The sequence below is a fragment of the Microcaecilia unicolor genome, chromosome 8, assembly GCF_901765095.1.
Source record: "Microcaecilia unicolor chromosome 8, aMicUni1.1, whole genome shotgun sequence".
Lineage (NCBI taxonomy): Eukaryota > Metazoa > Chordata > Amphibia > Gymnophiona > Siphonopidae > Microcaecilia > Microcaecilia unicolor.
This window is the reverse complement of record NC_044038.1, coordinates 236,245,704-236,273,112: the sequence shown is the minus strand read 5'-3', so window position 1 is coordinate 236,273,112 and position 27,409 is coordinate 236,245,704. Positions and strand designations below refer to the sequence as shown.

General features: G+C 43.1%; 1 protein-coding gene across 1 annotated transcript in view; it reads left to right on the top strand.

Moving 5' to 3' along the window:
* Nucleotides 1-27,409, top strand: part of PTPRT (protein tyrosine phosphatase receptor type T) — a 708,336-nt gene that overhangs the window by 553,838 nt on the left and 127,089 nt on the right. Inside the window, exons 14-15 of the mRNA XM_030212174.1 lie at nt 11,788-11,817; nt 25,642-25,790. Of these exons, the coding sequence (XP_030068034.1) occupies nt 11,788-11,817; nt 25,642-25,790 (179 nt within the window). The remainder of the gene's footprint in view (nt 1-11,787; nt 11,818-25,641; nt 25,791-27,409) is intronic.

Here is a 27,409-nt window from a genome sequence, read left to right as displayed (position 1 = left end):
AAGCTAGAAATTATGAAGTTAGCCTCCAATAAGTAAAGACATGAAGAAACTGTTGGAAGATACCAAAGTTATATTTTCGCTAGTGTGAAAAATGAGCAGTCCATAGAAATTAGGGTGTGAATCCACAGAGAGTAAAAAAAAAAAAAAGGAATTGAAAAAGTACCAACTGCTAAAAAAAATATATGGTTCAGAATTGCGGGGAAATGAAAATCTTGAAGATTATTTGAATGAAGAATGTAAGAATACCGTGATATGAAATAACCCAACACATGCAAGAGTATACCACCGAGGAAATGGGAAGTTACATCAGAGAGGCGGGCCGCAGTAGAGAGAAGGGGCCGGCGGCAAGGCAGCCTATGGGAATTGCTGCTGCCGCTTTCGCCGCCACCTCTTAAAAAAAACAAGAAAAGAGAAAAGGTAAGATCGATGAAGGGGATTCGGGAAGGAAGGGTGGAGGGTGATGCCACCTCAGAAGAGTGCGGCCTGAGGCCACGGCTGCAGGTGGCCTAATGGTAGGGCCATCACTGCACAAACCACATTCTAAAAAAATGTTTTGTTTTGTTTTGTTTTTTGCTGAGGGGGCATGTCTGGAGGGGCAGAGAATGGGCGTTTCTGCACTAATCAGCGCATCTACATTCCCACGTGCTAACAGATTAGCACATGATAGAGGTATATAAAATAATGAGTGGAGTGGAACAGGTGGATGTGAAGCGTCTGGTCATGCTTTCCAAAAATACTAGGACTAGGGGGCATGCAATGAAACTACAGTGTAGTAAATTTAAAACAAATCAGAGAAAGTTTTTCTTCACCCAACACATAATTAAACTCTGGAATTCGTTGCCGGAGAACGTGGTGACGGCAGTTAGCTTAGCAGAGTTTAAAAAGGGGTTAGACGGTTTCCTAAAGGACAAGTCCATAAACCACTACTAAATGGACTTGGGAAAAATCCACAATTCCAGGAATAACATGTATGTTTGTACGTTTGGGAAGCTTGCCAGGTGTCCTTGGCCTGGATTGGCCGCTGTCGTGGACAGGATGCTGGGCTCAATGGACCCTTGATCTTTTCCCAGTGTGGCATTACTTATGTACTTGTGAATAGCATATGATAGTAAGTGAGCCCTTACTGCCTTCAAAAGAGGTTGTGGTAAGGGCTCACATGCTAATATTTTTTTTAGTGGTCACATGCTAATGGCAAAATTAGTGCATGGCTATTCAGAAAATGAAAAATCAGCCCTTTCCCAGCTTTGCTAAAAATGGCCTTAGCATGTGGAAAAGACCAGCATGAGACCATGCAAAGGACGTTTTTGTTGCAGACCCCTCAGTGTTCCCTGTATTATTACCTCCTACAATAAACTGAGAGCCATCTCCAACATATAGATATCATGAAGGTCCTTGTTCTGCAAAATGGAACCCATTGCAGTCTGTTCTCTAAGTGCATCGTCAGGGCAATTTTATACTGTAGATATTTATATCCTGCATCATCCCAAACAGAGTTCAGGTTCAATGTGGCTTACAATCCAATTATAAATAGGTACTATATCTGTCAGGGCTCACAATCTTGGTTTTTTTGTATCTGAGGCAATGGAGAGTTAAGTGGCTTGCCGAGGTTCACAAGGAGCTGATGTGGGAATTGAACCCAGGATGCTGGGATCAAAGCCCACTGCACCATTAGGCCACTCCTCCACTCCATAATGGATGATTTCAATTACCCTGATATTGACTGGGTAAATGTAACATCCGGACATGCTAGAGAGGTAAAATTCCTTGATAGAAACATAGAAAGATGAAGGCAGATAAAGACCAAATGGCCCATCCAGTCTGCCCATCCTCTGTAGACCCTAACTCTTCCTTTTCCTAAGGGATCCCACATGATTGTCCCACGCTTTCTTAAATTCCGACACAGCCCTTGTGAACACTTGCACTCAAATTTCTTCAGTATTCAAATCAGGGTTTTTTTGCTTTACATAGGATTCATTCACTACATCGTACACTAGAGTGTTCAATTCTGGTCGCCGCATCTCAAAAAAGATATAGTGCAATTAGAAAAGGTGCAGAGAAGGGCGACGAAAATGATACAGGGGATGGGACGACTTCCCTATGAGGAAAGGCTAAAGCGGCTAGGGCTCTTCAGCTTGGAGAAAAGGCGGCCGAGGGGAGATATGATAGAGGTCTATAAAATAATGAGTGGAGTTGAATGGGTAGATGTGAAACTTCTGTTCACGCTTTCCAAAAATACTAGGACTAGGGGGCATGCGATGAAACTACAATGTAGTAAATTTAAAACGAATCGGAGAAACTTTTTCTTCACTCAACATGTAATTAAACTCTGGAATTCGTTGCCAGAGAATGTGGTAAAGGCGGTTAGCTTAGCGGAGTTTTTAAAAGGTTTGGACGGCTTCCTAAAGGAAAAGTCCATAGACCGTTATTAAATGGACTTGGGGAAAATCCACTATTTCTGGGATAAGCAGTATAAAATGTTTGTACATTTTGGGGATCTTGCCAGGTATTTGTGACCTGGATTGGCCACTGTTGGAAACAGGATGCTGGGCTCGATGGACCTTTGTTCTTTCCCAGTATGGCAACACTTATGTACTTACGTACACTTTGTTTCACTGGTGTCCCACTTAGATTACAGTGATGCTTTCCATGCTGGGCTCTCAAAATTGGAACTTAAAAGACTTCAGACCTTACAGAACACAGCAGCTCAGATGTTGTGCTTTCCTGAATGTAGGGATCATGTTTCGCCTGTACTTCAGAAACTCCATTGGTTGCTCGTAGAGTTCAGGTTTCAGTTTAAGTTTCTTACTTTGACTTTCAAAGCATTATATTCTGGTATTCCAAAGGACTTATCTAGGTTAACCATTCCTTACACTCCTGCTCCGTTTTTACACTCTGTTAATGACAACTTAGCCCTTCTAAACATACTGGGAATCTACCTGGAGGAGTGAGTTCTATTTTGCAGCCCCGTACAATTCAGTTTTAGAATCTTCCTTAAAGACTTTTAAGGTTAACCTTAAGATCTATTTTTGTACTGGGACAAAATGATGAAAAGGCCTTAGGAAGTGGCTGAGAACAGTACGTTACAGCACCAAGGATATGAATGTGGTTTTCTCCTGGAATGATTGAATACTTTGCTATAATTCAGTGGAGTAAAAAAAAAAAAAAAGACGATCATATCAAATTTTAATAAACGTAAACGTGGAGGTGTATTTTCAAAGCACTTAGACTTACACAGTTACCTATGGAACTTTGTAAGTCTAAGTGCTTTGAAAATGTGCTGCATAGTATCTAGAAATTGCCCATGTGTTAACCAGGCACAATGCAATCAGTGTATTTCAAAGACCTTGAGTCACACAAGTTGCTAATTATCATTAAACTATGCCAATTGTGTTTGGATTTCTAGGCGAGTATTCAGAGGACTTAAGATGTCTTTTCTGTTTGGATGTTCTTGGATTATGGATGTCGAGGGCGAACTTTTCGGCATTAATCTTTTCAAAATGAGAATAAGTTTAAGTATGGATTCACAGAAAAGCATGACAAGTAGATTAAAAGTTAGGGGAGGTTTTTCAGATCATTAATCTGCCGAATTACATTTTTGGAGGCATTTCTCTATAGAAAGTATACGTTGTTTTTTGGTAAAATGAGGTCCAGTAAGCCTAATATACTTATTCATATGATGATGTGGCTACATGCTAGAATAGTGATTCTCATTCCAGTCTTGTGGACACTCCCAGCCAGACAGGTTTTCTGGATATCCACAATGAATATGTATGACAGATTTGCATATATTGGAGGCAGGTGCATGCAAATTTGCCTCATGCTCATTCACTGTGAGTGTCCTGAAGGACCTGAGTGTGATTCGAGAACCGCTATGCTAGGGAATAGCACACTGTTTCTTGAATTCTACTACTACTACTTATCACTTCTAAAGCGCTACAAGGCAGACGCAGCGCTGTACACCATACACAAAAAAAGACAGTCCCTGCTCAAAGAGCTCACAATCTAAATAGGACAGACAAACAGACAGAACAACTAAGAGGTAAGGGAATTAAAGAGGTGGGAATAAAAGGTACAGGGCAAGTGAGTAGTGGTTGGGAGTCAAAAGCAAGTGAGAAGTGGTCAGGAGTCAAAAGCAGCGTTAAAGAGGTGGGCTTTTAGCTTGGATTTGAAGACGGCTAAGGATGGGGCTAGACGTACAGATCCGGAAAGTCTATTCCAGGCGTGAGGTGCAGCGAGATAAAAGGAACGGAGTCCGGAATTAGCAGTAGAAGAGAAGGGGACGGACAAGAGAGATTTATCCACAGAACAGAGTACCCGAGGGGGGGCGTAGGGAGAGACAAGGGTGGAGAGGTACTGGGGAGTGGTAGAGTGAATGCACTTATTGGTCAGTAAGAGAAGTTTGAATTGAATGCGGAAACGGATAGGGAGCCAGTGAAGTGACTTGAGGAGAGGGATAATTCCGTGCATTATCACATGAAAAGAACTTTTAGGCAATCAGATGGTTGAACTCAATGGTCCAATGAAATAAACAGGGTATAAATGAATTATTAGATTGATATCTGTCATTAATTATTCAAAGATAGCATATTTGAACATTTTAAATCACATGGAGGGGCATAAACGAAAGGGACATCCTCGTTTCGATTTTGACGTCCTCACAGAATGTCCCGATCCAGGGGCGGGGAAACCTGTATTTTTGAAACAAGATGGACGTCCATCTTTTGTTTCCAAATCCTTAAATTTGGTCGTCCCTAGATTTGGTCGTTTGTTTTTCGGCGATAATCGAAACCAAGGACATCCATCTCAGAAATGACCAAATGCAAGCCACTTGGGCATGGGAGGAGCCAGCATTTGTAGTGCACTGGGCCCCCAGGACACCAACCGGGCACCCTAGGGGGCACTGGAGTAGACTTCATAAATTGCTCCCAGGTACATAGCTCCCTTTCCGTGTGTGCTGAGCCCCCCAAACCCCCCCTCAAAACCCACTACCCACAACTGTACACCACTACCATAGCCCTTACGGGCCATGAAAACAGATTAGAATGTGAACCCTTGCTGCTGCCCATTATATAGGAGGTAAGGGTTCACACACTAAGCATTCGCTAATCAGTTCGCACATGTCAATGTAGCTACGCTCACTGATTAGCGCAGAACATGCCCACTCTCGCACTCCCTATGCCAAAAATTAAAAATTTATTTTTTAGCATATGGGTAGCATCCGCACATGGCAGAATTGTTGTGGGACTCCTCAGCCCTGCTCTAACATACATACACCCCGAGGATCCTACAGAATAATGTACTGTAGGTAAACGCAAGGGCCATGCATTTGATATGACGCTGTTTGTGGTATAACCAAAGCAGTTTATGAATTATATGCAGGTACTTTAATACTTTATCTGTCCCTAGTGTGTGTGTGTGTGGGGGGGGGGGGGGTGACTTGGCCAGGGTCACAAGGAGTATGTCTTGTTGACTCCTGTGGGTATGTTTTACTCAAATAAGGGTTGGTCAATCATCAAACGTCCTATTTACCTGGGTACATAGCTTCTGAAAAATTGTCTTCCTCTTCTAAAAGTTACGTTTTGATTTTTCACCCTTCAAACACGAACGTTATTTGTATTAATTATTGGACCCTTTGGAACAAGTTAAGAGAGGGTTAAGTGGAGAATTAATAGGATTAATACCCTGTATAAATAGATATTCTCGTCAAGAGACGCATGCATTCTGTGATCGCTACGCACCCCTTAACTCTCTTCATCCTCTCACCACCTGTGTTCATTTGTCCCTCAACCTCATTATCTAAAGGGAGTAGGCCAGGCCTAAGAGGGGGCAAATCTAATCCAAGCCAGCAGCTCAAACAAACATCATAATGCACAACAGCTCAGTAAATGCCATGAACGCAAATGGGAAAATGCCAGTCGCAGTCTGATAACCTGCCTCTGAATCCTCTCAGGCCACACAAACTCATATGAGATGTGCTTTCATTAGTCAAGCAGTGATGCAGAAAAAAAAACCACCCCGATTTAATTAGGCAAATTAGAGATGCTTCCTTTGGAAGCAGCTATAAGATATTATAGCGACATCTGTTTGTGACCCAAGGCATTATTGCTAATTATTAATGGACATAATCCATTTATTTTATTATTTCCCAGAAGTTTCCTTCTGCTCTTTCAGGCTCCGGCACAGTCAGTTTCCCTTCACTTTTAACTGCCTTCCCATTTAGTCCAGTCCTTGCAGTAACAACTCCCTGCCAAGGGGCTACCGGTTATGATTCTCTCAGAACCCCAGTACATATAAGCCCCAGGAGGTGGCACTGTTGTTCGATGGCTGAGAGTCCCTTCTCCCCTCCCTAACCCCCCCCCCCCCCCCCCCCCCCCCCGTGGTGAATTCCTCTCTGCAGCCTATCCAGCCCTGTCAGTCCATGCAACAGAACCCAGGTTTCCTAGATGGTAGAACACAGAACCTGCTTTCATAATTTATTTATTTATTTATTACATTTGTAGCCCACATTTTCCCACCTCTTTGCAGGCTCAACGTGGCTTACAAGAAATCGTGGCTAGTGGAAATGAAATGAGAATTGAAACTTAGTATTACAGAAGTATTTTGGGTTGCCTGGTAATAGAAAACATGATGATGGTATAATGTATGGCGTTCGCCATAATATAATATAATAGTTCGCCATGCCGATTTTTATTTAATTGCTTTAAAGGAAGATGTGTTAAGCAACCTATAGAAAGCAGCACAAGATGTAGATTTCTTTAAAAAAAAAAGAGAGAGTGAGCAGTGGCGTTCCTAGGGGGGGCGGTGGGTGCGGTTCGCCCCGGGTGCACGACGCTAGGGGGGGGCCGCGCGCGCCTGTCCTCTGTTCGTTCCATGCTTCTTCTCTGCCCCGGAACAGGTTACTTCCCCGGGGGGGGGGGGGGGGGGGGGGGTTCTTTCGCGCGGGGTGTCGCGCTGCATCCGGGAGGGGGGGTGCTGCACCCGGGGGGGGGCAGGGCGCATCGGCGATCCGCCCCGGGTGTCAGCCCCCCTAGGAACGCCACTAGGAGTGAGATTAGATGAAGCATGTGGGTAGATAACAGGAGTAAGAAAATAAGGGACTAATTTAATGAACGTTGCCCATGTGCTCAGAAAGGTGCTTGAATATTATCTTAGCTAGGGTAGGAGTGGATGGACACGTCCTGCGTACGTGCAGCTGGTGTCACTCTTTGTGTGTGTGGGCGACTAGTAGGCTCCGTTACTTCTTCCATTAAAAGCCTGGGTGAAGAGCTAAGCTTTTACCTGCTTCCTGAAGTAGAGATAAATCTTGTGTTAAGTGAAGCCTTTCAGGGAGTACATTCCAGTCTGTCCCAGTATGCCTGAGGGTGTTCTGCAGTAACCCACTTTAAGCTGTGTTAGACACGTGATAGCACCTAATGCAGCTTAGTGAAAGGGCTTCTTAGCTTTATGGCTTAGAGGTAGTATATAAAATATCGTGTACAGGAGATATTTTTATGTCCCTAGAGGCAATGGAGGATTGAATAACTAGGAGTAGCCTAGTGGTTAGTGCAGTGGACTTTGGTCCTGGCGAACTGAGTTCAATTCCCCACTGCAGCTCCTTGTGACTCTGGGCAAGTCACTTAACCCTCCCATTGCCCCTGGTACAAAATAAGTACCTGAATACATGTAAACTGCTTTGAATGTAGTTGCAAAAACCTCAGAAAGGCGGTACATCAAGTCCCATTTCCCTTTCCCTATTTCAGATTCTACATGGAATGTTGAAACTATTTGTAGATTCTAGATGGAATGTTTCTACTATTGAGATTCTGTTGCTACTATTTGAGATTCCACATGGAATGTTAATGTTCCTATTCTACTAGCAACATTCCATGTAGAAGGCTGCCCTTGCAGATCAGCAACGCGGCCGCGCAGGCTTCTGTTTCTGTGAGTCTGATGTCCTGTACGAACGTGTAGGACGTCAGACTCACAGAAACAGAAGCCTGCGCGGCCGCGTTGCTGATCTGCAAGGGCAGGCTTCTACTACTACTATAAATCATTTCTATAGCGCTACCAGTCGTATGCAGCGCTTCACAATTGAACATGAAGAAAAGACAGTCCTTGCTCAAAAGAGCTTACAATCTAAATCAGGACAGACAGAGAGGACTAATAAGGATAAGGGTAGAAGGACACATAGGAATGATTCTAAATGGAATGTTGCTACTATTTGAGATTCTACATGGAATGTTAATGTTGCTATTCCGCTAGCAGCATTCCATGTAGAAGGCTGCCCTTGCAGATCAGCAACGCGGCCGCGCGCAGGCTTCTGTTTCTGTGAGTCTGACGTCCTGCAGGTATGTGACTCTGGGCAAGTCACTTAACCCTCCTCCATTGCCCCTGGTACAAAATAAGTACCTGAATACATGTAAACCGCTTTGAATGAAGTTGCAAAAAAAAAAACAAACCCTCAGAAAGGCGGTATATTAAGTCCCATTTCCCTTTCCCACGATCACAAAGAGGCGCGGTGGGATTTGAACCAGGTTCCCCTGGTTCTCAAGCCACTGTTCTAACCATTAAGGCTAAAATACCTTGAGTTAGTTGTAAAATAACATGGGTTAACAATAACCCATGTTAATAACTATGCCGCTGAATATCGACAGGGTAGTAAATAATGGGGGGGGGGGAGGGGTTCTTTTAAACAGTAGCAATTTGCATGAGCAATTTTTTTGCTTAAATAACATTTTCAGCTGTTTTGCTTTAGTTTCAATACAGCAAAGACGCTATCATGTCATCAGGTGTTGTCAATCATGATTCTTTTCTTTTATGTATATAGCAGGTATACAAATGAGTTTTAGCAACTGTAGTGACAGAATAGATAATTGACATGAGTCAGACACTGGGCAGCATTTTCTAAGACGCTAACAAGAGTCAGTAGTAAAAAAAAAAAAAAACCCTAAGGAAAAACATTTCAAAGTATAAGCAATACACTGACCAGACAGTAGATTCTAAGTAACTTCGGTCACACGGCATCACCAAACATAGAATATAGATTGGTCTGTTAAAATCTATCCCTGCGCATTAGTAGGCTCTCATTACCGTCTGGTGGCTATTCAATCTATTTATTGAGTTTGTGACCTCAGTCCACTTTTCTTTGCTCATCAATAAAACCACTGCTACTATACTGGTGTTGCTGTGGTAAAGAATTTCTCTGGTTCTTTAGTCGAATGAATCATTCCCTCGCCCCAGTGGTGATCGTTGCGCTATAGAATTGAGACATCAGAATCTATGAACCTCTTTTACAGGGAGATCTACCTTTTGTGGAAATTCTGTGACAGATTCACAAACGCTCTACGTAGATTTCAAGCACGCTCCAGCTCAGATGTGTGCAAATCTCTATCGGATCTCCCCAACATTTGGGGTGAAAGGAATAGCCTAGGTAAAGTCAGTCCCCACTTCCCACTGACACTCACCCTCGGGTTCAAAACACTTCACCTTCAAGTACGTGTAATTAAACTCTGGAATTCATTGGCAGCGAATGCAGTAAAAGCGGTTAGCTTAGCGGGGTTTAAAAAAGGTTTGGATGGCTTCCTAAAGGAATAGTCCATAGACGATTATTAAAATGGATTTGGGGGAAAATCCACTGCTTATTTCTAGAATAAGCAGCATAAAATGTATTCTGTTTTGGGATCTTGCCAGGTATTTGTGACCTGGATTGGCCACTGTTGGAAACAGGAAGCTGGGCTTGATGGACCTTCTGTCTGTTCCAGTATGGCAATACTTATGTACAGCTTATATTTTTAAGCCCCTTAGGCAAAGAAATAAATTGTAATCCACTTTCAACTCAGATATAGAAAAAGCACTAGATTTATGCAGGTAGAAATATATATATATATATATATATTTAGCTATTTTTAATTCTATTTTTTTCTTTGTGCCATTCTGTGTGCGTTAGGAATAGTGCATACAATTATATATACTAGTGTAATACTATCGTTAGATAGAACGTACTGATCCTATTCTATAACTCTTGGCACCCAGATCCCACGGCGTGCAACTCGTAGGCACGTGGCCATGGGAGGGGCATTCAGAAAGGTTTGTGTGTTGTAACTGGACAATGGGTCTTTGCTCTCAACTTGGATGCCAGAATTTTCAGCAGGGATAAGTCTGGTGCCCAATGTCAGGGTGTGGGAATCATTGCTAAACGTGATTCTAGAAAGGGCGTGCACCGATCTTTTTCGATGCTCAATTCTGAATGCCATTTATAAAATGTGGCCCAGTATGTAAACAAGAATATATTTCTAACACGATGCTTGTTATCTAGTCTGCTCTAGTTGATCTTCGCTAAGGGACCCTTTTTACTAAGCAGCAGTAAAAAGCAGCCTGAGGTAGTATGGATGTGTGAAATTGGCGCACGCCAGGCCATTTTTCACTGCGGCTGGGAAAAAGGGCTTTTTTTAAAATGAGACAGTAAATTGCCCTGCGCTACAATTTAAAAGTAGCACTATTTACTGGCCGAACACTTACCACCACCCATTGACCTAGCGGTAAGGGCTCACACGCAACTCATGCAGTAACCAGGCAGCGTGCACCAATGCAGCTGCGCTGCCAATTTACTCCGCGGTAGAAAATAGAAAAATTATTTTCTACTGTGGGGAAACGGCACATGCCAACTTTGAAGCTACTGCGGGGAGCCTGTGCTACCCCTGCGGTAGGGTCGATTTGGCATGTGCTACCTGAGCGCTAGCCCTACTGCTACTTAGTAAAAAAAAAACCCTTTATTAAATATTATGTTATTACAAAATGAAATGATAGGAAAATGAACAACCCTAAAAGGCAAGTAATTAACCCTAAGGTCCAACTTTAGAGCCCTGTTCACTAAGCTACGCTGTAGGCTCGCTAGCATTTTTAGCATGCGCTAATGCTAGAGGCACCCACTTATTTCTATGGGTGTCTCTGTCATTAGCGCACACTAATTTTTTTTACGTGCGTTAAAAATGCTAGTGCACCTTAGTAAACCAGGGCCCTTAAGGGTCCTTTTAGTAAGCTGCGGTAGGCTCTACGCGTGTGAAGCACGCACCAAAATGAGACTGTCACCAGGCCAGCGCACCCTCCTGGCGGTAATTTCAGATTTGGTGTGTGCCCATTACGCTTGGATGAATTATTTATTTATTTCCACCTACGCGCGCCAATTCCAGCGGTAACCGGCACTTGGCACGCATTGACCTGTCACCGCACGTGCAACGTGTGAGCCTTTACCGCTAGATCAGTGGGTGGCGATAAGGGCTCAGGCCAGTTTTGGGCATGCGCTGGTTTCATTTTTACCACAGGTCTTTTTCCCATCCTATTAAAAAAAATTTTAAAACGTTTTCTGTAGACGCGGTAAAAAGTGGCCCGGCGCATGCCCAATATACGCACCTACGCTACCACAGGCCACTTTTTACCGTGGCTTAGTAAAAGGACCCCTGGGTATTTCAGGGTAATCCCAGGACTTCAACCAGATTCAAGCCACGCCAAAATCTGTTGTCTGATTTCAGCATCAAAAAGTTCCATGCTAAATTTGGTTGAGGCTAGTATGGAGCTGAACCAGTGTAGCCCATATTGCATGTATCCTGTTAATCAATATATATCAAAACCTTGTTTGCCCTCCCTAAATATTCCCTAGGGAAAAATGGGTTGAAAGACCAGCTCATTAAAATCAATGTCACAGAGTGTGTTTTGCAAAGCTTCAAGGTTTCATACAAGTCTAATTCTTTATATTTCTTTCTCCCCATATTTTTGGACATTTTCTTCACCTGACTGTCTACCACATTTTAGAAGAAATGCATACTCGTATTCCTATTACTTGTAAGTACCCAGTTACCTGGCTTTTCTTGCATGATAAAGCAATGGTACTGTAGCATTTCTTTGACAAATTACTTTTTACCATTTTCTTCACCTTTATGTTTTCCAGTAGCTAAACCTTTTTTGCTTTCTTCATGCATTCCTTCATCTGTCTTTGCTTTTCTCTCTTCTCTTTCTTTATCTTCTTTTGTACGTCCTCGCTTTCTCTTTTCTCATATAATAACATTTTGTTGACGGAAACCATACATGGAACAAACACTAAACTTTGCAAAGTTCTAAACATTAAGGAATTGGGTGGGGGTAGAGGGGGTGTGCTATGCACAAATTAAAGTCAATATTCAAAAGTAACTGGATATATACAAGGAAGTGGGATATTCCGTAAATGGTGTGCAAATTTACATATGCAAATTTGCATGCATAACTAAGTGGGTCTTTTACAAAGGCACGCTAGCGTTTTTAGTGTGCGCTAAAAATAATCTTTTACAAAGGCACGCTAGTGTTTTTAGTGTGCGCTAAAAATAAGCGTGCTCTAAATTCTAGAGATGCCCATATATTCCTATGGTAGGCACGTATTCGTCATTGATCCGTACTTTTCAACATTTTAACTTTCTACTTTCAACTAATAAATTTCAATTTTTAATTTTCAATATTCCGTCTTATAGTCTCTAATGTACTTAGCTTAGATGAGCTTTCGCTGTTTTTTTGTCTTTTTTTTCTTTTTCTGTTTCTTTTAAGAATTATTAGTCATCTTGGAGACATCTTTTAATCCGACATGAAATCATGTTTCGCACAAGTCGCTGTGTCAAGGAACGTCTCCTCTGTATAAGCTGGAAACATATCCGTTGCTCTCTTTGTTTAAACAGCGGATATGTTTCCAGCTTATACAGAGGAGACGTTCCTTGACACAGCGACTTGTGCGAAACATGATTTCATGTCGGATTAAAAGATGTCTCCAAGATGACTAATAATTCTTAAAAGAAACAGAAAAAGAAAAAAAGAACAGCGAAAGCTCATCTAAGTACATTAGAGACTATAAGACGGAATATTGAAAGTTAAAAATTGAAATTTATTAGTTGAAAGTAGAAAGTTCAAATGTTGAAAAGTATGGATCAATGACGAATACATACTACTACTACTACTACTTAGCATTTCTATAGCGCTGCCAGGGTTATGCAGCACTGTACAAGTTTAACATGGGGAAGGACAGTCCCTGCTCAAGAAAGCTTACAATCTAAAGGTAAAAACTATGTAGTCAGTGTAGGTATCAGGAATGGGAAGGTGGTTAGGCACCAAAAGCAAGGGAGAAGAGATGGGCCTTGAGTAAGGACTTGAAAATGGGCAGGGAGGGCGCATGGCGTATGAGCTCAGGAAGTCTGTTCCAGGCATAAGGTGATGCGAGGCAGAAGGGGCGGAGTCTGGAGTTAGCGGTGGTGGAGAAGGGTACAGAAAGGAGTGATTTGTCCTGAGAGCGGAGGTTACGGGTGGGAACATATGGGGAGAGGAGGGTAGAGAGGTAATGGGGGGCTGCAGATTGAGTGCACTTGAAGGTCAGTAGGAGAAGCTTGAACTGTATACGGTAGCGGATCGGGAGCCAGTGAAGCGACTTGAGGAGAGGGGTGATATGAGAGTATCGGTTCACGCGGTAGATAAGACGTGCAGCGGAATTTTGGACAGATTGAAGGGGGGATAGGTGGCTAAGCGGGAGGCCAGCGAGGAGAAGGTTGCAATAGTCAAGACGAGAGGTAACGAGCGAGTGGACGAGGGTTCGGGTGGTCTGTTCAGAGAGGAATGGGCGAATTTTGCTAATATTATAGAGGAAGAAGCGACAGGTCTTAGCTGTCTGCTGGATATGGGCAGAGAAGGAGAGGGAGGAGTCAAAAATGACTCCGAGATTGCGGGCTGAAGAGACGGGGAGGATGAGGGCGTTGTCAACAGAGACAGAAAGTGGGGGAAGAGGAGAAGAGGGTTTGGGTGGAAAGACAAGGAGCTCAGTCTTTGCCATGTTCAGTTTCAGATGCCGGTTGGACATCCAGGCAGCGATGTCTGAAAGGCAGGCCGAAACTTTGACCTGGGTTTCAACTGTGATGTCGGGAGTGGAGAGGTAAAGCTGGGTATCATCAGCATAGAGATGGTACTGGAAACCATGTGATGAGATCAACGAGCCCAGGGAAGAGGTGTATATCGAGAAAAGAAGCGGTCCAAGGACATATCCTTGAGGGACCCCAACAGAGAGCGGGACGGGGGTGGAAGAAGAGCCATTAGAAAATACTCTGAAGGTGCGTTGGAGAACCAGGAGAGGACGAAGCCCTGGAACCCAAATGAGGACAGTGTGTCAAGAAGTAAATTATGATTGACGGTGTCAAAGGCGGCAGATAGGTCGAGGAGGATGAGGATGGAATAGTGACCTTTGGATTTGGCAAGGAACAGGTCATTGCAGACTTTAGAGAGTGCTGTTTCTGTTGAGTGTAGTAGGCGAAAGCCGGATTGAAGCGGGTCGAGGACGGCCTGAGAGGAGAGGAAGTCAAGGCAGCGGCTGTGGACAGCACGTTCAAGTAATTTGGAGAGGAAGGGTAGAAGAGAGATGGGGCGGTAGTTGGAGGGACAGGTGGGGTCAAGTGATGGTTTTTTGAGAAGTGGTGTGACTACAGCGTGCTTGAAGGTGTCAGGGACAGTGGCAGTGGAGAGAGAGAGGTTGAGGATGTGACAGATTGAGGGGTTAACTGTAGGAGAGATGTTGGTAAGCAGATTGGTGGGAATGGGATCAGAGGAACAGGTGGTGCACTTAGAGGAAGAAAGAAGGCGAGCAGTTTCCTCTTCGGTGATCTCAGGGAAGGAGGAGAAGGAGGCCAGGTTAGGTTGGTTGAGGGAGTGGGTTAAGAAGTCACAGGGAGGAGAAGGCTTGGAAGTGAATTCATGGTTTATCTTCTGCACTTTATCACGGAAGTAGTCAGCTAGTGTTTGAGGAGAGAGAGAGGGGGGTGGGAGCGGAGGGTACTTTAAGTATACATGCCCACCATAACAAAGTACCTGGCTTACATATATAGCCTGAATGGTGGTGACATGACTATCTGATGGATCCAATTCTCAGAACCCTTTAAGTACTATATAAAGGACATTGATAAGGAGTGACTGGAGCTGGGTACTCTTAAGGATTAATTAATGATAAACCCCCTCCACTAAGCTTGTAACGATACTGTTTAAATTGCGTAATTCATATATTCCTATGGACATCTCTAGCATTTAGCGTGCACTAAAAACACTACTATGCCTTTGTAAGAAACCCCCTAAATTAGCTAATGAGCTAATTAATGTCTATTTGGGCATTAGCCAATTATTGGCATTAATTGACAACAGTTTGGATTTGCACGCACATCTTGCTAAGCACTATTCTTTAAAAATCCACGTGCAAATTTTATAGCTTGGCCATAGGAGGGGCATTGCAGGCCAGGGGCATTCACTAAGGGGCCCTTTTACAAAGGCTGCGGTAGTGTTGGCGAGTGTATTGGATGCGCGCGGAACCATTTCTCCAGCGCATCTGGAAAAAAGGGTTTTTTGGGGGGTGGGGCTGGGAAATGGACATGCGGCAAAATCAAAACCAGTGCGTATCTATTTCCCAGCCTGAGCCCTTAACGCCACCCATTGACTTAGCGGTAACCATCCAGAGCGCGCTAACTGCCGATTACCGCCAGGCACGCCCCTGTGGTAGAAAAAAGAAAATTATTTTCTACCACGTGTTTTTTGGTGTGCGTCAAACTCGGAATTAGCACCAGGTGCGTGAGCTAGCCAGGTGATAATGCTGATTTGACCAGCACTGCATGCACATAGGCCCATTCAACGTCTTTGTGAAAGGGCCTCTTTAGATGCACTTGGCATTACTGAATACCAAGGATCCGTTCGTAACCTATGCCTAGGATTTACACCAGGTTTCAGTTGATGTAAGTCCCTCACACCCAACATTGGGCACAAGATTCACTGTTGAGCATTATTCTGTGACGAGCTTGCCATTTGCTGAATCCAGCCCTTAACGCTGCTGAATATTCCCTCTGACAGCCTCACTGCTTTGACTTTGGAGACAGTAGTAGGGTGGTCCATAGGCAGAGATTGGGTAGAGCCAGAGGATATCCAGTTAAGGGGATTCCATATATGGTGCCTAAAAAAATCCGCATGGGAAAAAAATACACCTAGGTGTATTCTTTATAGTACACCTACGGCCATGTTTACTAAGCCGCACTGTAGGCACGCTAACACTGTAGTGCGCACTAATGCTAGAGACACCCATATATTCCTATCACGCTTATTTTCGAAAGAGAAGGACACCCATCTTTTGACACAAATCAGGAGCTGGGCGTCCTTCTCGCAAGGTTGTCCGAATCGGCATAATCAAAAGCTGATTTTTAGACACCCTCGACTGCTTTACGTAGCGGGGACAACCAAAGTTCACAGGGGCATGTCGGCAGGGTAGCGAAGGCAGGACTGGGGCATAATTAGGAGATGGTCGTCCTCGGCCGATAATAGAAAAAAGAAGGGCGTCCCTGACGAGCACTTGGCCGACTTGGTCCATTTTTTTTTCACGACCAAGCCTCAAAACGGTGCCCGAACTGACCAGATGACCACCGGAGGAAATTGGGGATGACCTCCCCTTACTCCCCCAGTGGTCACTAACCCCCTCCCACCATAAAAAACAAGTTTAAAAATACTTTTTTGCCAGCCTCAAATGCCATACTCAGGTCCATTGCAGCAGTATACAGGTCCCTGGAGCAGTTGTAGTGGGTGCAGTGTACTTCAGGCAGGTGGACCTGGGGGTGGGGGGGGGTGGGTTGGGGGCTCAGCACCCAAGGTAAGGCAGCTATGCACCTGGAAGCAATTTCTGAAGTCCACTGCAGTGCCCCCTAGGGTGCCCAGTTGGTGTCCTGGCATGTGAGGGGGACCAGTGCACTAGAAATGCTGGCTCCTCCCGCGACCAAAGAGCTTGGATTTGGACGTTTTTGAGATAGATGTCTTTGGCTTCCATTATCGCCGAAAACTGAGGACGACCTAAATGTCAAGATTTGGGCATCCCCGAACGTATTATCGAAACGAAAGATGGACGTTCATCATGTTTTGATAATACGCATTGCCCCGTCCCTTCGTGGCACCGTCCTTATAGTTGGGCGCCCTTAGAGATGGTCGTCCCCATTCAAAAATGCCCCTCCACGTGTGTCTCTAGCATTAGCGTGCACTAAAACTTTAACATGCGTACAGCGCGGCTTAGTAAACAGGGCCCTTAAATTTTATAGAATAGGCTTAAATTTCCGTGTGGTATATAGAATTATGCCGAGCGTCTCTCCACATGGCCAAATTTGGTTGCATCCATTTAGGCCATGTTTTACTTCGCGCAAATCCTGATGCCTAAATTAGGTGCAGAGCTGGTGTATAGATTTTAGACATGCCCACACCCCTTTTCAACTATGCGACTTAGAATTTAAGCGCACCACGTTACAGAATACGCTTAGGGAGTTCTCTGCGTAAATCTTAATGCCAATTGGTGCTGATAATGTATTGTTAATATGACAATTAACAGCAGTGATTAGCTAGCTAACCAATTAAGTTATACGCATTATTATAGAATACGCTTCAATTTCTTCGCAGAAATTATTATTATTATTAGCATTTGTAAAGCGCTACCAGATGCACGTAGCACTGAACACCTGACATAAAGAGACAGTCCCTGCTCAAAAGAGCTTACAATCTAAATAATACAGACAGACAAGACAGTTACGGGTGAGGGAAGTAATGGGTGAGAAGGAAGGAAGGGACAAGGGGAGGGCAATTGAGTATTGGCTAGGAGCTAAAGGCAGCAGTGAAAAGGTGAGTTTTCAGCATAGATTTGAAATTAAGGTGTGATATATAGAATTTGGGGGTTAGAATTTGGATAGTTAATTGACAAAAGTTAGCAAAAATGCTGCAAATCGCTACTAAATGCATACAAATGGCCAATCTGAGCTGATTTTCACCGATTTATCGCTGGGTGATAACCAGATTCTGGCAAAGAATATCCGGTATATTTTTTAACCACAGCAGCTAAGCGTTTTTATACGTGCTGACTGCCACAAGCTGAATGTCAGTCCTTAAATATTCCCTCCAGACAAAAAGAAGAAAAATCAGTGGAGGTTGCCTAGTAACATATCCGTATTCTCGTTTTTTTTGCTAACAGTTTAAATGTTGAATGTTCACTGCTCAAGGCAGAATTTCATCCAGTCAAACTTGTCATCATTCTTTTTATTACTTTTATTTTTAACAGTACATATTCTGTCTGTGATAGATTTATGTAACAAAAGGGAAAAGGATTATTTTATTTTCCTTCACACAAGATTATTCAGTATGGGATATCAATACATAATCTGGTGAATTTTTAAAGCAAACCGCAAATTTGCTGCTAGTGAATAAATACATTTTGTTCATATAAGTTAATAAAGCCAAAATTTATCTACAAGGTGAGGCGTAAAAAGTAACCCCCTAGAGTTTTTTGCAGTATTCTCAGCAACCGCTTTGAATTTCAATAAGAAATGTTACGTATTTATTCAGTCATCATACTTACATATTACTTTTAAACAACGTTTAATTATCTTAAGCTACGTTGATGTTACAGATGTTTTAGTATTACTGTTTAACGATTTTTGCGTGTTAAAAATGTTCGAGCTTAAACACACTAAAATAACGTTACTCAAATGATACAATTAACGATGTGTCAGAATTTTGCAGTCGCTGTGACTTCTCAAAGTGTCCACCCCAGCTTTAACACAGGCGTATTTTGGGCACACACAGAATCATTTTTCAGCGCACTTGTAAAAAAATGCCTTTTAAAAAAAAATTTGCCTAAAATGAACGTGCGGCAAAATGAAACTTTCCGCGCGTCCATTTTGGGTCTGAGTTCTTACTGCCAGCCATTGACCTAGCGGTAAAAACTCACGCGGTAACCGGGCAGTAATGACATATGTGCATCAAATGCCACTTGGCATGTGCCCCCAATACGTGCAGTTGAAATTAAAAATTAATTTTCAGACGTGCATATCAGGCGAGCGCCAAAAATGAAATTACCACCAGATCCACACAGTAGCCGAGCAGTAACTCAGACGATTACGTGGCTTAGTAAAAGGGCCTTTAAGTCTTGTCGATTGGTCCCTGTGTCAGGCTGTTCCAGATCATCTGTGGCGCTTCCTTGAGTTTGGCGATTATTTGCTGCTTTGGGAGGAGCCTGTAATAGGCCTCCAACATTACTCCCCAGATACGGTAGTCCAAGGGGTTTAGGTCCAGAGAATTTGTTTTCAAAATTCTACATCACTATGATGTCATAGTAACCCGATACCCCCTTTTTTTTCAAACAATGATAATTATACAGTGCTAAACAACCAAAAAAGGAGGATAAAAACCTCACAAAGCCGTGAGATGTAAAGAAGACAAAGTGAGGTAAAGCCAGGGAGGATAGCATAGAAGTCTTTATTGAGGATACTTTTAAAACGACCCGACACAGCCGTGTTTTGGCCCAAAGGCCTACCTCAGGGATCTTGGTAAATCTCTGATGTTGCAGTGTCGAACTGTACAATGGAGAAATTTCTCAATTAGCGTGTAGCCATTACCGCATGAGTCCTTACTGTCACCTATTTTGTAGGCAGTAAGGGCTCAGCGCTAATGTCACGCTAATTGGTCGGCGAGCGCCAAAGCCCTCGCAGTAACAAATTAGCGCAGGGCCCACCTACTCTCCGCCTCCAAACACACCCTGTGCTAAAAAATAAAATCTATTTATTGACGTGTGGGAAGCATGCGCCAATTCCAAAACTACCACGGGACACCTGATCGCGTCCTGTGATAAGTGGCTTTTAATGTGCGATAAGTACGTGTTAGTATTTACTGCCATTTCTAAGCCCACTAGGGACAAAGAAATCTGTAAACTGCTTTGATTGTACCACAGAAAGTTGGTATATAAAGAATCTAAAAAAATTCGCAAAAATGTGCTCCTTGTGGTCCAGCTCCACATGCACTTGCATATCCAAGTGCAGACAGACCCAAATAACTTAAAACTGGTACTATAGCCCCTCTTATTTCCAAGGCAAAGAGTGAGAGATTTTTTTATATTTATATTTTAGTTACATTTGTACCCTGCACTTTCCCACTCATGGCAGGCTCAATGTGGCTTACATGGGGCAATGGAGGGTTAAGTGACTTGCCCAGAGTCACAAGGAGCTGCCTGTGCCTGAAGTGGGAATCAAACTCAGTTCCTCAGGAGCAAAGTCCACCACCCTAACCACTAGGCCACTCCTCCACTCCAAAAAAAAAAAAAGATCATAGTAATGACCCATGCAAATACCCCACACTGAGGTTATGTAGACTCAGGTTTTCGTTGTGATCCAAGCCAGTGTTTCATTAGTGTATGATGTGCATCTACAATAAGTATTAGCCTCTTATAAGAAGCACTTGTGTTTGTTTTACATAATTAAATGATTGGACTAAAATCGTTAGTGTGGCTCTGTGCAGATCCTCTTGGTTTCAGAAATTAAGAGCTACTAATTACAAAGGTCGTTTTAGCCATTTAATGAAGAAGGAATATTCATTCTCATTCTCTCTCTCTCTCTCTTTTCTTGCTCTCTTTCTGTCTCTTTCTTACTTGCTTTCTCTCTTTTCTGTATCTCTTTCCCTCTCCTCTCTCTCTCTTTATTCTTGTTCTCTCTTCTCTCTTTCTTGCAATCAGTAGCACTTTTCGAGACTGGGAGACGGGGCGTCTAAATGGCAGATGACGTTTAATGTGAGCAAGTGCAAAGTGATGCATGTGGGAAAGAGGAACCTGAATTATAGCTACGTCATGCAAGGTTCCACATTAGGAGTCACGGACCAAGAAAGGGATCTAGGTGTCGTCGTTGATGATACGTTGAAACCTTCTGCTCAATGTGCTGCTGCGGCAAAGAAAGCAAATAGAATGTTAGGCATTATTAGGAAAGGAATGGAAAACAAAAATGAGGATGTTATAATGCCTTTGTATCGCTCCATGGTGCGACCGCACCTCGAATATTGCGTTCAGTTCTGGTCACCGCAATACAAAAAAGATATAGTGGAATTAGAAAAGGTGGAGAGAAGGGCGATGAAAATGATAAAGGGGATGGGACAACTTCCCTATGAGGAAAGGCTAAAGCGGCTAGGGCTCTTCAGCTTGTAGAAAAGGCGGCTGAGGGGAGATATGATAGAGGTCTATAAAATAATGAGTGGAGTGGAATGGGTAGATGTGAAGCGTCTGTTCACACTTTCCAAAAATACTAGGACTAGGGGGCATGCGATGAAGCTACAATGTAGTAAATTTAAAACAAATCAGAGAAAATATTTCTTCACTCAACGTGTAATTAAACTCTGGAATTCGTTGCCAGAGAATGTAGTAAAGATGGTTAGCTTAGCGGAGTTTAAAAAAGGTTTGGACGGCTTCCTAAAGGAAAAGTCCATAGACCATTATTAAATGGGGAAAATCCACTATTTCTGGGATAAGCAGTGTAAAATGTTTTGTACATTTTTGGGATCTTGCCGGGTATTTGTGACCTGGATTGGCCACTGTTGGAAACAGGATGCTGGGCTCGATGGACCTTTGGTCTTTCCCAGTATGGCAATACTTATGTACTTATGAGATTGCACATTTTTCCACTGTTCCTGGCAAGAGAGTGTTTTTCACTCTGTTCTGGGTTTTGAACACTGATACTGATCTTACCATTCTCTATTTTGTGTGTGTGTGTGTGTGTGTGTGTGTGTGTGTGTGTGTATGTGTGTGTGTGTGTGTGTGTGAGTGTGCATGTGCATGTGCTGGGACTGTTGTTGTACAGCTATAGGAGAAAAGATTACAGAGCAGTGCTTACCTATCTTCCATAGCATGAAATGTAAGAAAGCTGGAGTTAGACCTAAGATGCATTGCGGGGCTGTGATAACGTTCCCCTGGCTCTGGACTACAGGGGTGCTTGGCGGATGCTATTGGTTCCTTTCAGTGTCTCTTCTGCAAAAACTGCTGCAGCCCTATTGGAGAGAAAGGAAGGTATGAGGAAAAAGGAAAACAAGAGAATGATTAAAAAGTAAAAGGAAAGAGCAGAAAAGTAAATGTAGAGAAACCATGAAATAAGCAAAGTAATGATTCATACCTGGATATAACCCACTTTTTAAGATCTAGTGTAATATACATTCTTAGTACGATGGCAGTGTATCTTTTCTCTTGCACAGCCAATACCGATGCATTTCTGGATAATGAAAAAGTATGGCCAATTGGAGTTCACCTCCTAGTAATCATAGCCAATTCCTCATCTCCCTCCCCTTTGGGAAGACTCCAGGATGGTTGTGCCTGCAGGCAGAGGCGTAGCCAGACACCCAATTTTGGGTGGGCCTGGGCCCAAGATGGATGGGCAGAAGAACCCCACCCAGTCCTACAGGTGATTTGGTCTCTCCTTCTCTTGCCCGCATGCAATATGGTCTCAAACATCCCCCCTCTCCCGCATACCTTTTAAATAGCAGATTTTCACTGGCAGTGAGAAGCAACTAATACACACTGGTCACGCTGGCCCTACAGCCTTCCCACTGCTGCAACTTCCTGTTTCTGCATAGGCGGGAATATGTCAGAAGGAAGGCTATGGGGCCGGTGTGAGCAGTATGTATCAGTCGCTGCTTGCTGCAGGTGAAGATCTGCTATTTACAAGGTATGCAGGAGGGACAGTTGTTGGGAGTTTTCAGCTAGTGGGGCTTCGGAATCCCTGCCAACCACATCATAGATGTGCTGCTACTGGGTGGGCCTGAGTCCAAAGTGGGTGGGCCTAGGCCCACCCAGGCCCATCCTTGGCTACGCCACTGCCTGCAGGTGTCAGAAATTTCTCAGATAATGAGATTTTGCAAATAAGGGATCTTTAGATAAAAGGAACAGTATGTAGCTGCCCTATGAAATGAAGTACTTAAGGCTGGAGTCCCTCAAATGGTATCACATTCACAGTTCAGTTGGAGAACTTTCCCCTCTGAAGACAAAGGCACTTTTGAATCCTACCAGAACCTCCTAGCTCAGCTACAGTCATTTATTACTAAAAATAATGGCTTTCTAGAGTGGTAAAATCTGTCTCTTCTCAGTGTCAGCAATGTTGCCATCTTCCTTTTGGTCTGTGCTTTGCCATTCTAGGATAAAGACAAAAAGGCAAACAAACGATACAGCAGATCTGGTGTCAGTAGACAATAAAGCAGGAATGTAATATGGAAAAAAATAATTTCATGCACACTAAGTTTTGCCCCACAGTAAACATACTTTTGCACTACAGGGTTGTATATATGAGGACCTATTTAGATGTCTTCTTTGATTTGAAATGAGATTATATATTGTTTTTTAATTTTTTATTTATAACCATTTAAATTTTTACAAGCGATAAAACAACTTGCTGGAAATACAGAGAAAGTAATATGTAGGAATTATTTCAGTCAGGTAATTCTATTCTCTTCCTTAGACCACTAAATAGGGAGAGTGAAACAAGATAAGGAGATCGATTAAACAGATAAAAAAAACCGTGGTATTAGCCTGATTATCCCCAGATATTACTCGTCTAATTCATTATTCCACATTGATCATCTGGTTGGCTTCTTCAAGGCCAATGCGGTGTGTAGTCAAATCATTTCATTGAAAAACATACTTATTGTCCAATATTAGTTAGAAATAATACATCTGATTACATTCTTTCTCTTTTAAAAACCAGAAGTTATTTAACAGTACATATACTTAAGTCTCTAATTCAGATCTCACTGATTAAAGTAATCCCAGTTTTCACAGGCTTCACTCCTTTTAAAGTAATAATTTGAGGAAATATTTCTGAGGAAAACTTTAGGAGTAATACCTGGAACTCTGGGAAAAACAATAATCTCGATATTAATCATCTATAATAATATTCATTTTAAATGAGATTATATTTAATGTTTTGGTGACATTGAAAATCTGTCGAAGGAGTCCATTATTATTGGTTATTCCCCTAATGCTGGCATTTAGAAAATAACCCTCTCTACACTTTAAAGAGGAGTTTGGACTGGAAGGGTGGGATTCATCATGATTTTGATGGATGAACCAAACTAAGCAGGACTGACTAAGGGGGTGGATTTTCTGTGAAATGGGAGGATTATATCAAGAGAGGGCAATCCCCTCTGTCAATTTTCATTGTGATCCAACCCCACAGCCTCCTGCCCTTTGTCATTCTTTCATTTTAGCGGCTAGTGCTGACATCCAGTTGTCACTGAATATCAGTGGATAGCCTTGCATAAGCGATCTAACCAGCCAGCAACCTCTCCTGCCCGATTAAATTGCTTTAAATATGGACCTCGTAGATATACTGCCCTACAATGGCCAAAAAAGCAAGCACCATTATAGAATACAGGAAAAAGATGTCACGCACAAACATGTACACCATATCAGAACACTGTAAGTTACACACGTATCCAGTACATCCAGCCATTGCCCACCCATGCCCCCCTTCCATATATGTACTAGATTATGGAGTGGTCTAATGGTTAGAGCTGTGGTCCTAACATCCAGAGATGGTCAGTTCAAATCCCATTGCTGCTCCTTGTGATCTTGGGCAAGTCACTTAACCCTCCATTGTACCTGAGTGTAACTCACCTTGAGCTACTGCTGAAAAGGTATGAGTAAAACCCAAATAAATAAGAATTGAGTGGGCTTTCTCTCAGTTGCCGCACCGAGAATGTCATAGACCAACAGATGTATATACATGTAAACAGTACACAGAAGAGAAGTAACAGCGGACAGAGGAAAGGACACTCACAAAGAAATGTTGGAAGTATAGTCTGAACGACAAAGTTTTTCCCTGATGAAGCCGATGTAGATACAAAGGTGAAACGGGACTCGTAGGCTGGTTGAGACCTGAAGATAAGTGAAATGTGGGTCTTTTTTGCTTTCAGCTATATTTGCTTCCAATACTAAAAAACAAAAAAATAAGAAATAAAAATTAAGCAATAATTGAGAAAGAACTGTAAAGAGAAACAAGCAAGCAAATCGGGGTTTTGGCCAATGAAGAGTCAGTTCAGTGAGTCTGTTGAGTTGAAAGATATCCAGTCCGTTGATAAACAGAGGCATTTTTCCGTGCCAAGAATTCTCATCTCTTTAAAGTCTTTAATCTTTAAAACCTTTTGTGAATCCCCTTTCTAGAAGATTTGTGTTTAAAGTTAAGATTTACAGGAAATCGACTATATATCATCTAGGAAGGAGTGTGTTAGAAGTGTCGCACAGTAACATACAACGAAACCACCTCGGATTTTGATGAAAATTTACATTTTGAGTGGGAAGAGTCCTACCAATTTGAAAGGAGATCCATATAGATAGAGTCTAAGCCATGTCTTTTACTTAGGCGCGCTGTTGTTTTTATCGTGCGTTAAAAATAGGCACGTGCTAAACGCTAAAGACGCCCATAGGAATACATTGGCATCTTTAGCATTTAGCGCGTGCCTATTTTTAACGCACGCTAAAAACGCCAGCTCACCTAAGTAAAATAACCCTAAGTTATGCTCAAGCCATGCACAGAGCATATTCCTTTGAAGTCTGTGGATGTAAATAGCAGCTTTTGTAAAATTTCTACTTTCATGTGTATGTCTATTTACACCGTTAAATCATTTTTATACGTGTAAATGACACCTAAACCTTTTAACATGACCCCCCCATATTTTGTTGGACATGCACAGTTCAGATATGTTCCAAAGGTGCTCGCATTGGCAGTTGAAACGCTCTCTACAGTGTGCATCCAGATTGTCTTATATTCCTAACTGCTGTTCTGTTCTTTTCTTCTCTTTCTCAAGAAAATTAGCTAAGAAGCAAAAGGAGACTCAGAGCAGCACCCAAAGGGAAATGGGGCCCGTTGCCACGTCAGATAAGAATTCTAGCAAACTGGGTGCCATCCATAACGACGAAGCATTTTCTTCTAGCTCCCAGGATGTGAATGGATTCAGTAAGCTGAACTAACTACTCACAGCACAGTTGCCATGTTATTAGTCCCTTTGGTCACAGTTTGGTATATTTATATAACTCTTTCTAATATCTGTCTGTCTGTCTGTCTGTCTGTCTGTCTCTCTCTCTCTCTCTCTCTCTCTCTCTCTCTCTCTCTCTATATATATATATATATATATATATATATATATATATATATATATATATATTGAGAGAGAGATTAGAATGAGTCACTTATACAAAGTTACAACTATTACATACATATGGGAGCAAATATACAAATATAGCTGACAAATGTGAATAAGACTGATTGTTTTAATAGTTTTCTTACTTTTGGAGGTATTTTAGAAGCTCTGTTCACTCAGGAGCAGGGGCGTAGCCGGACCAGCGAGAGGGGGGTCCAGAGCCAGAGGTGAGGGGGCACATTTTAGGCCCCTCCCCCCTGGTGCCGCCGACACCCCCCCTGCCACTGCCGACCCCCCGCCATTGCCGACTTCACCCCCCCCCTGCCGCAGACCCTCTCGAGCCCCCCCTCCCTCCGCCAACCCACCGTCGCCTACCTTTGCTGGCGGGGGACCCCAACGCCCGTCAGCCGAGGTCCTCTTCTTTTCGCAAAAGGCTTCCTTCTGTTTCTGACGTCATGCAGGACGTCAGACTCACAGAACGAAGTCTTGCAGATCAGCTGATCTGCAAGCCTTCCTTCTGTGAGTCTGACGTCCTGCACATACAATGTGCAGGACGTCAGAAACAGAAGGAAGACTTTTGCGAGAAGAAGAGGACCTCGGCTGGCGGGGATTGGGGTCCCTCGTCAGCAAAGGCAGGCGACGGTGACGGCGGGTTGGCGGCGGGAGGGAAGTTGGGCGGGTCATCAGCAGAGGGGTCCTGGGCCAAATCTACGGGGGCCCAGGACCCCCTGGCCCCACGTAGCTACGCCACTGCTCAGGAGAATCAAAATGGTGGATCTGTTGGAGATCTTTGTAGTTCAAAACACTTCTCACGGGCTCATAATGTTGGGGGCAGAGACCATTAAAACCAATAACAAAGCACACTCAAAATATAATATAATGTGAATACGTATGTAATTACAGTCAATAGGCACCACAATCAAGCGCCAGCCCCTGGATTCTATATAGTGCGCTTAGATTTAGGCGCCAAGCTCAACGCAGATTCTATAATGTTGCATGTAACTTAATTGGCTTAACAAGCTGAGTGCTCATATCAGCACTTAACAAGCAATAATAACTAATTGGCAATGATTAGAATTTAGGCGCACAACTCACTAAGCATATTCTGTAATGATGTATGTCAAACTTCTAATATGCGCAGGCAAAAAGAGGTGTGGTTATGGGCTGGAAATGTGCATTTTGTGGGTGTTCCAAAATGTAGGCACCTAGTTGTAGAATATGACCTGGAGGGGCATAATCGAACGGGGCACCCAAGTATTCCTGATTGCGTCCTCGCAGGACGTCCCCGCGAAGGGGTGGGAAAACCCGTATTATCGAAACAAGATGGGCAGCCATCTTTTGTTTCGATAATATGGTTGGGGATGCCCAAATCTCCACATTTAGGTCGACCTTAAAGATGGTCGTACCTGATTTTCGGCGATAATGGAAACCGAGG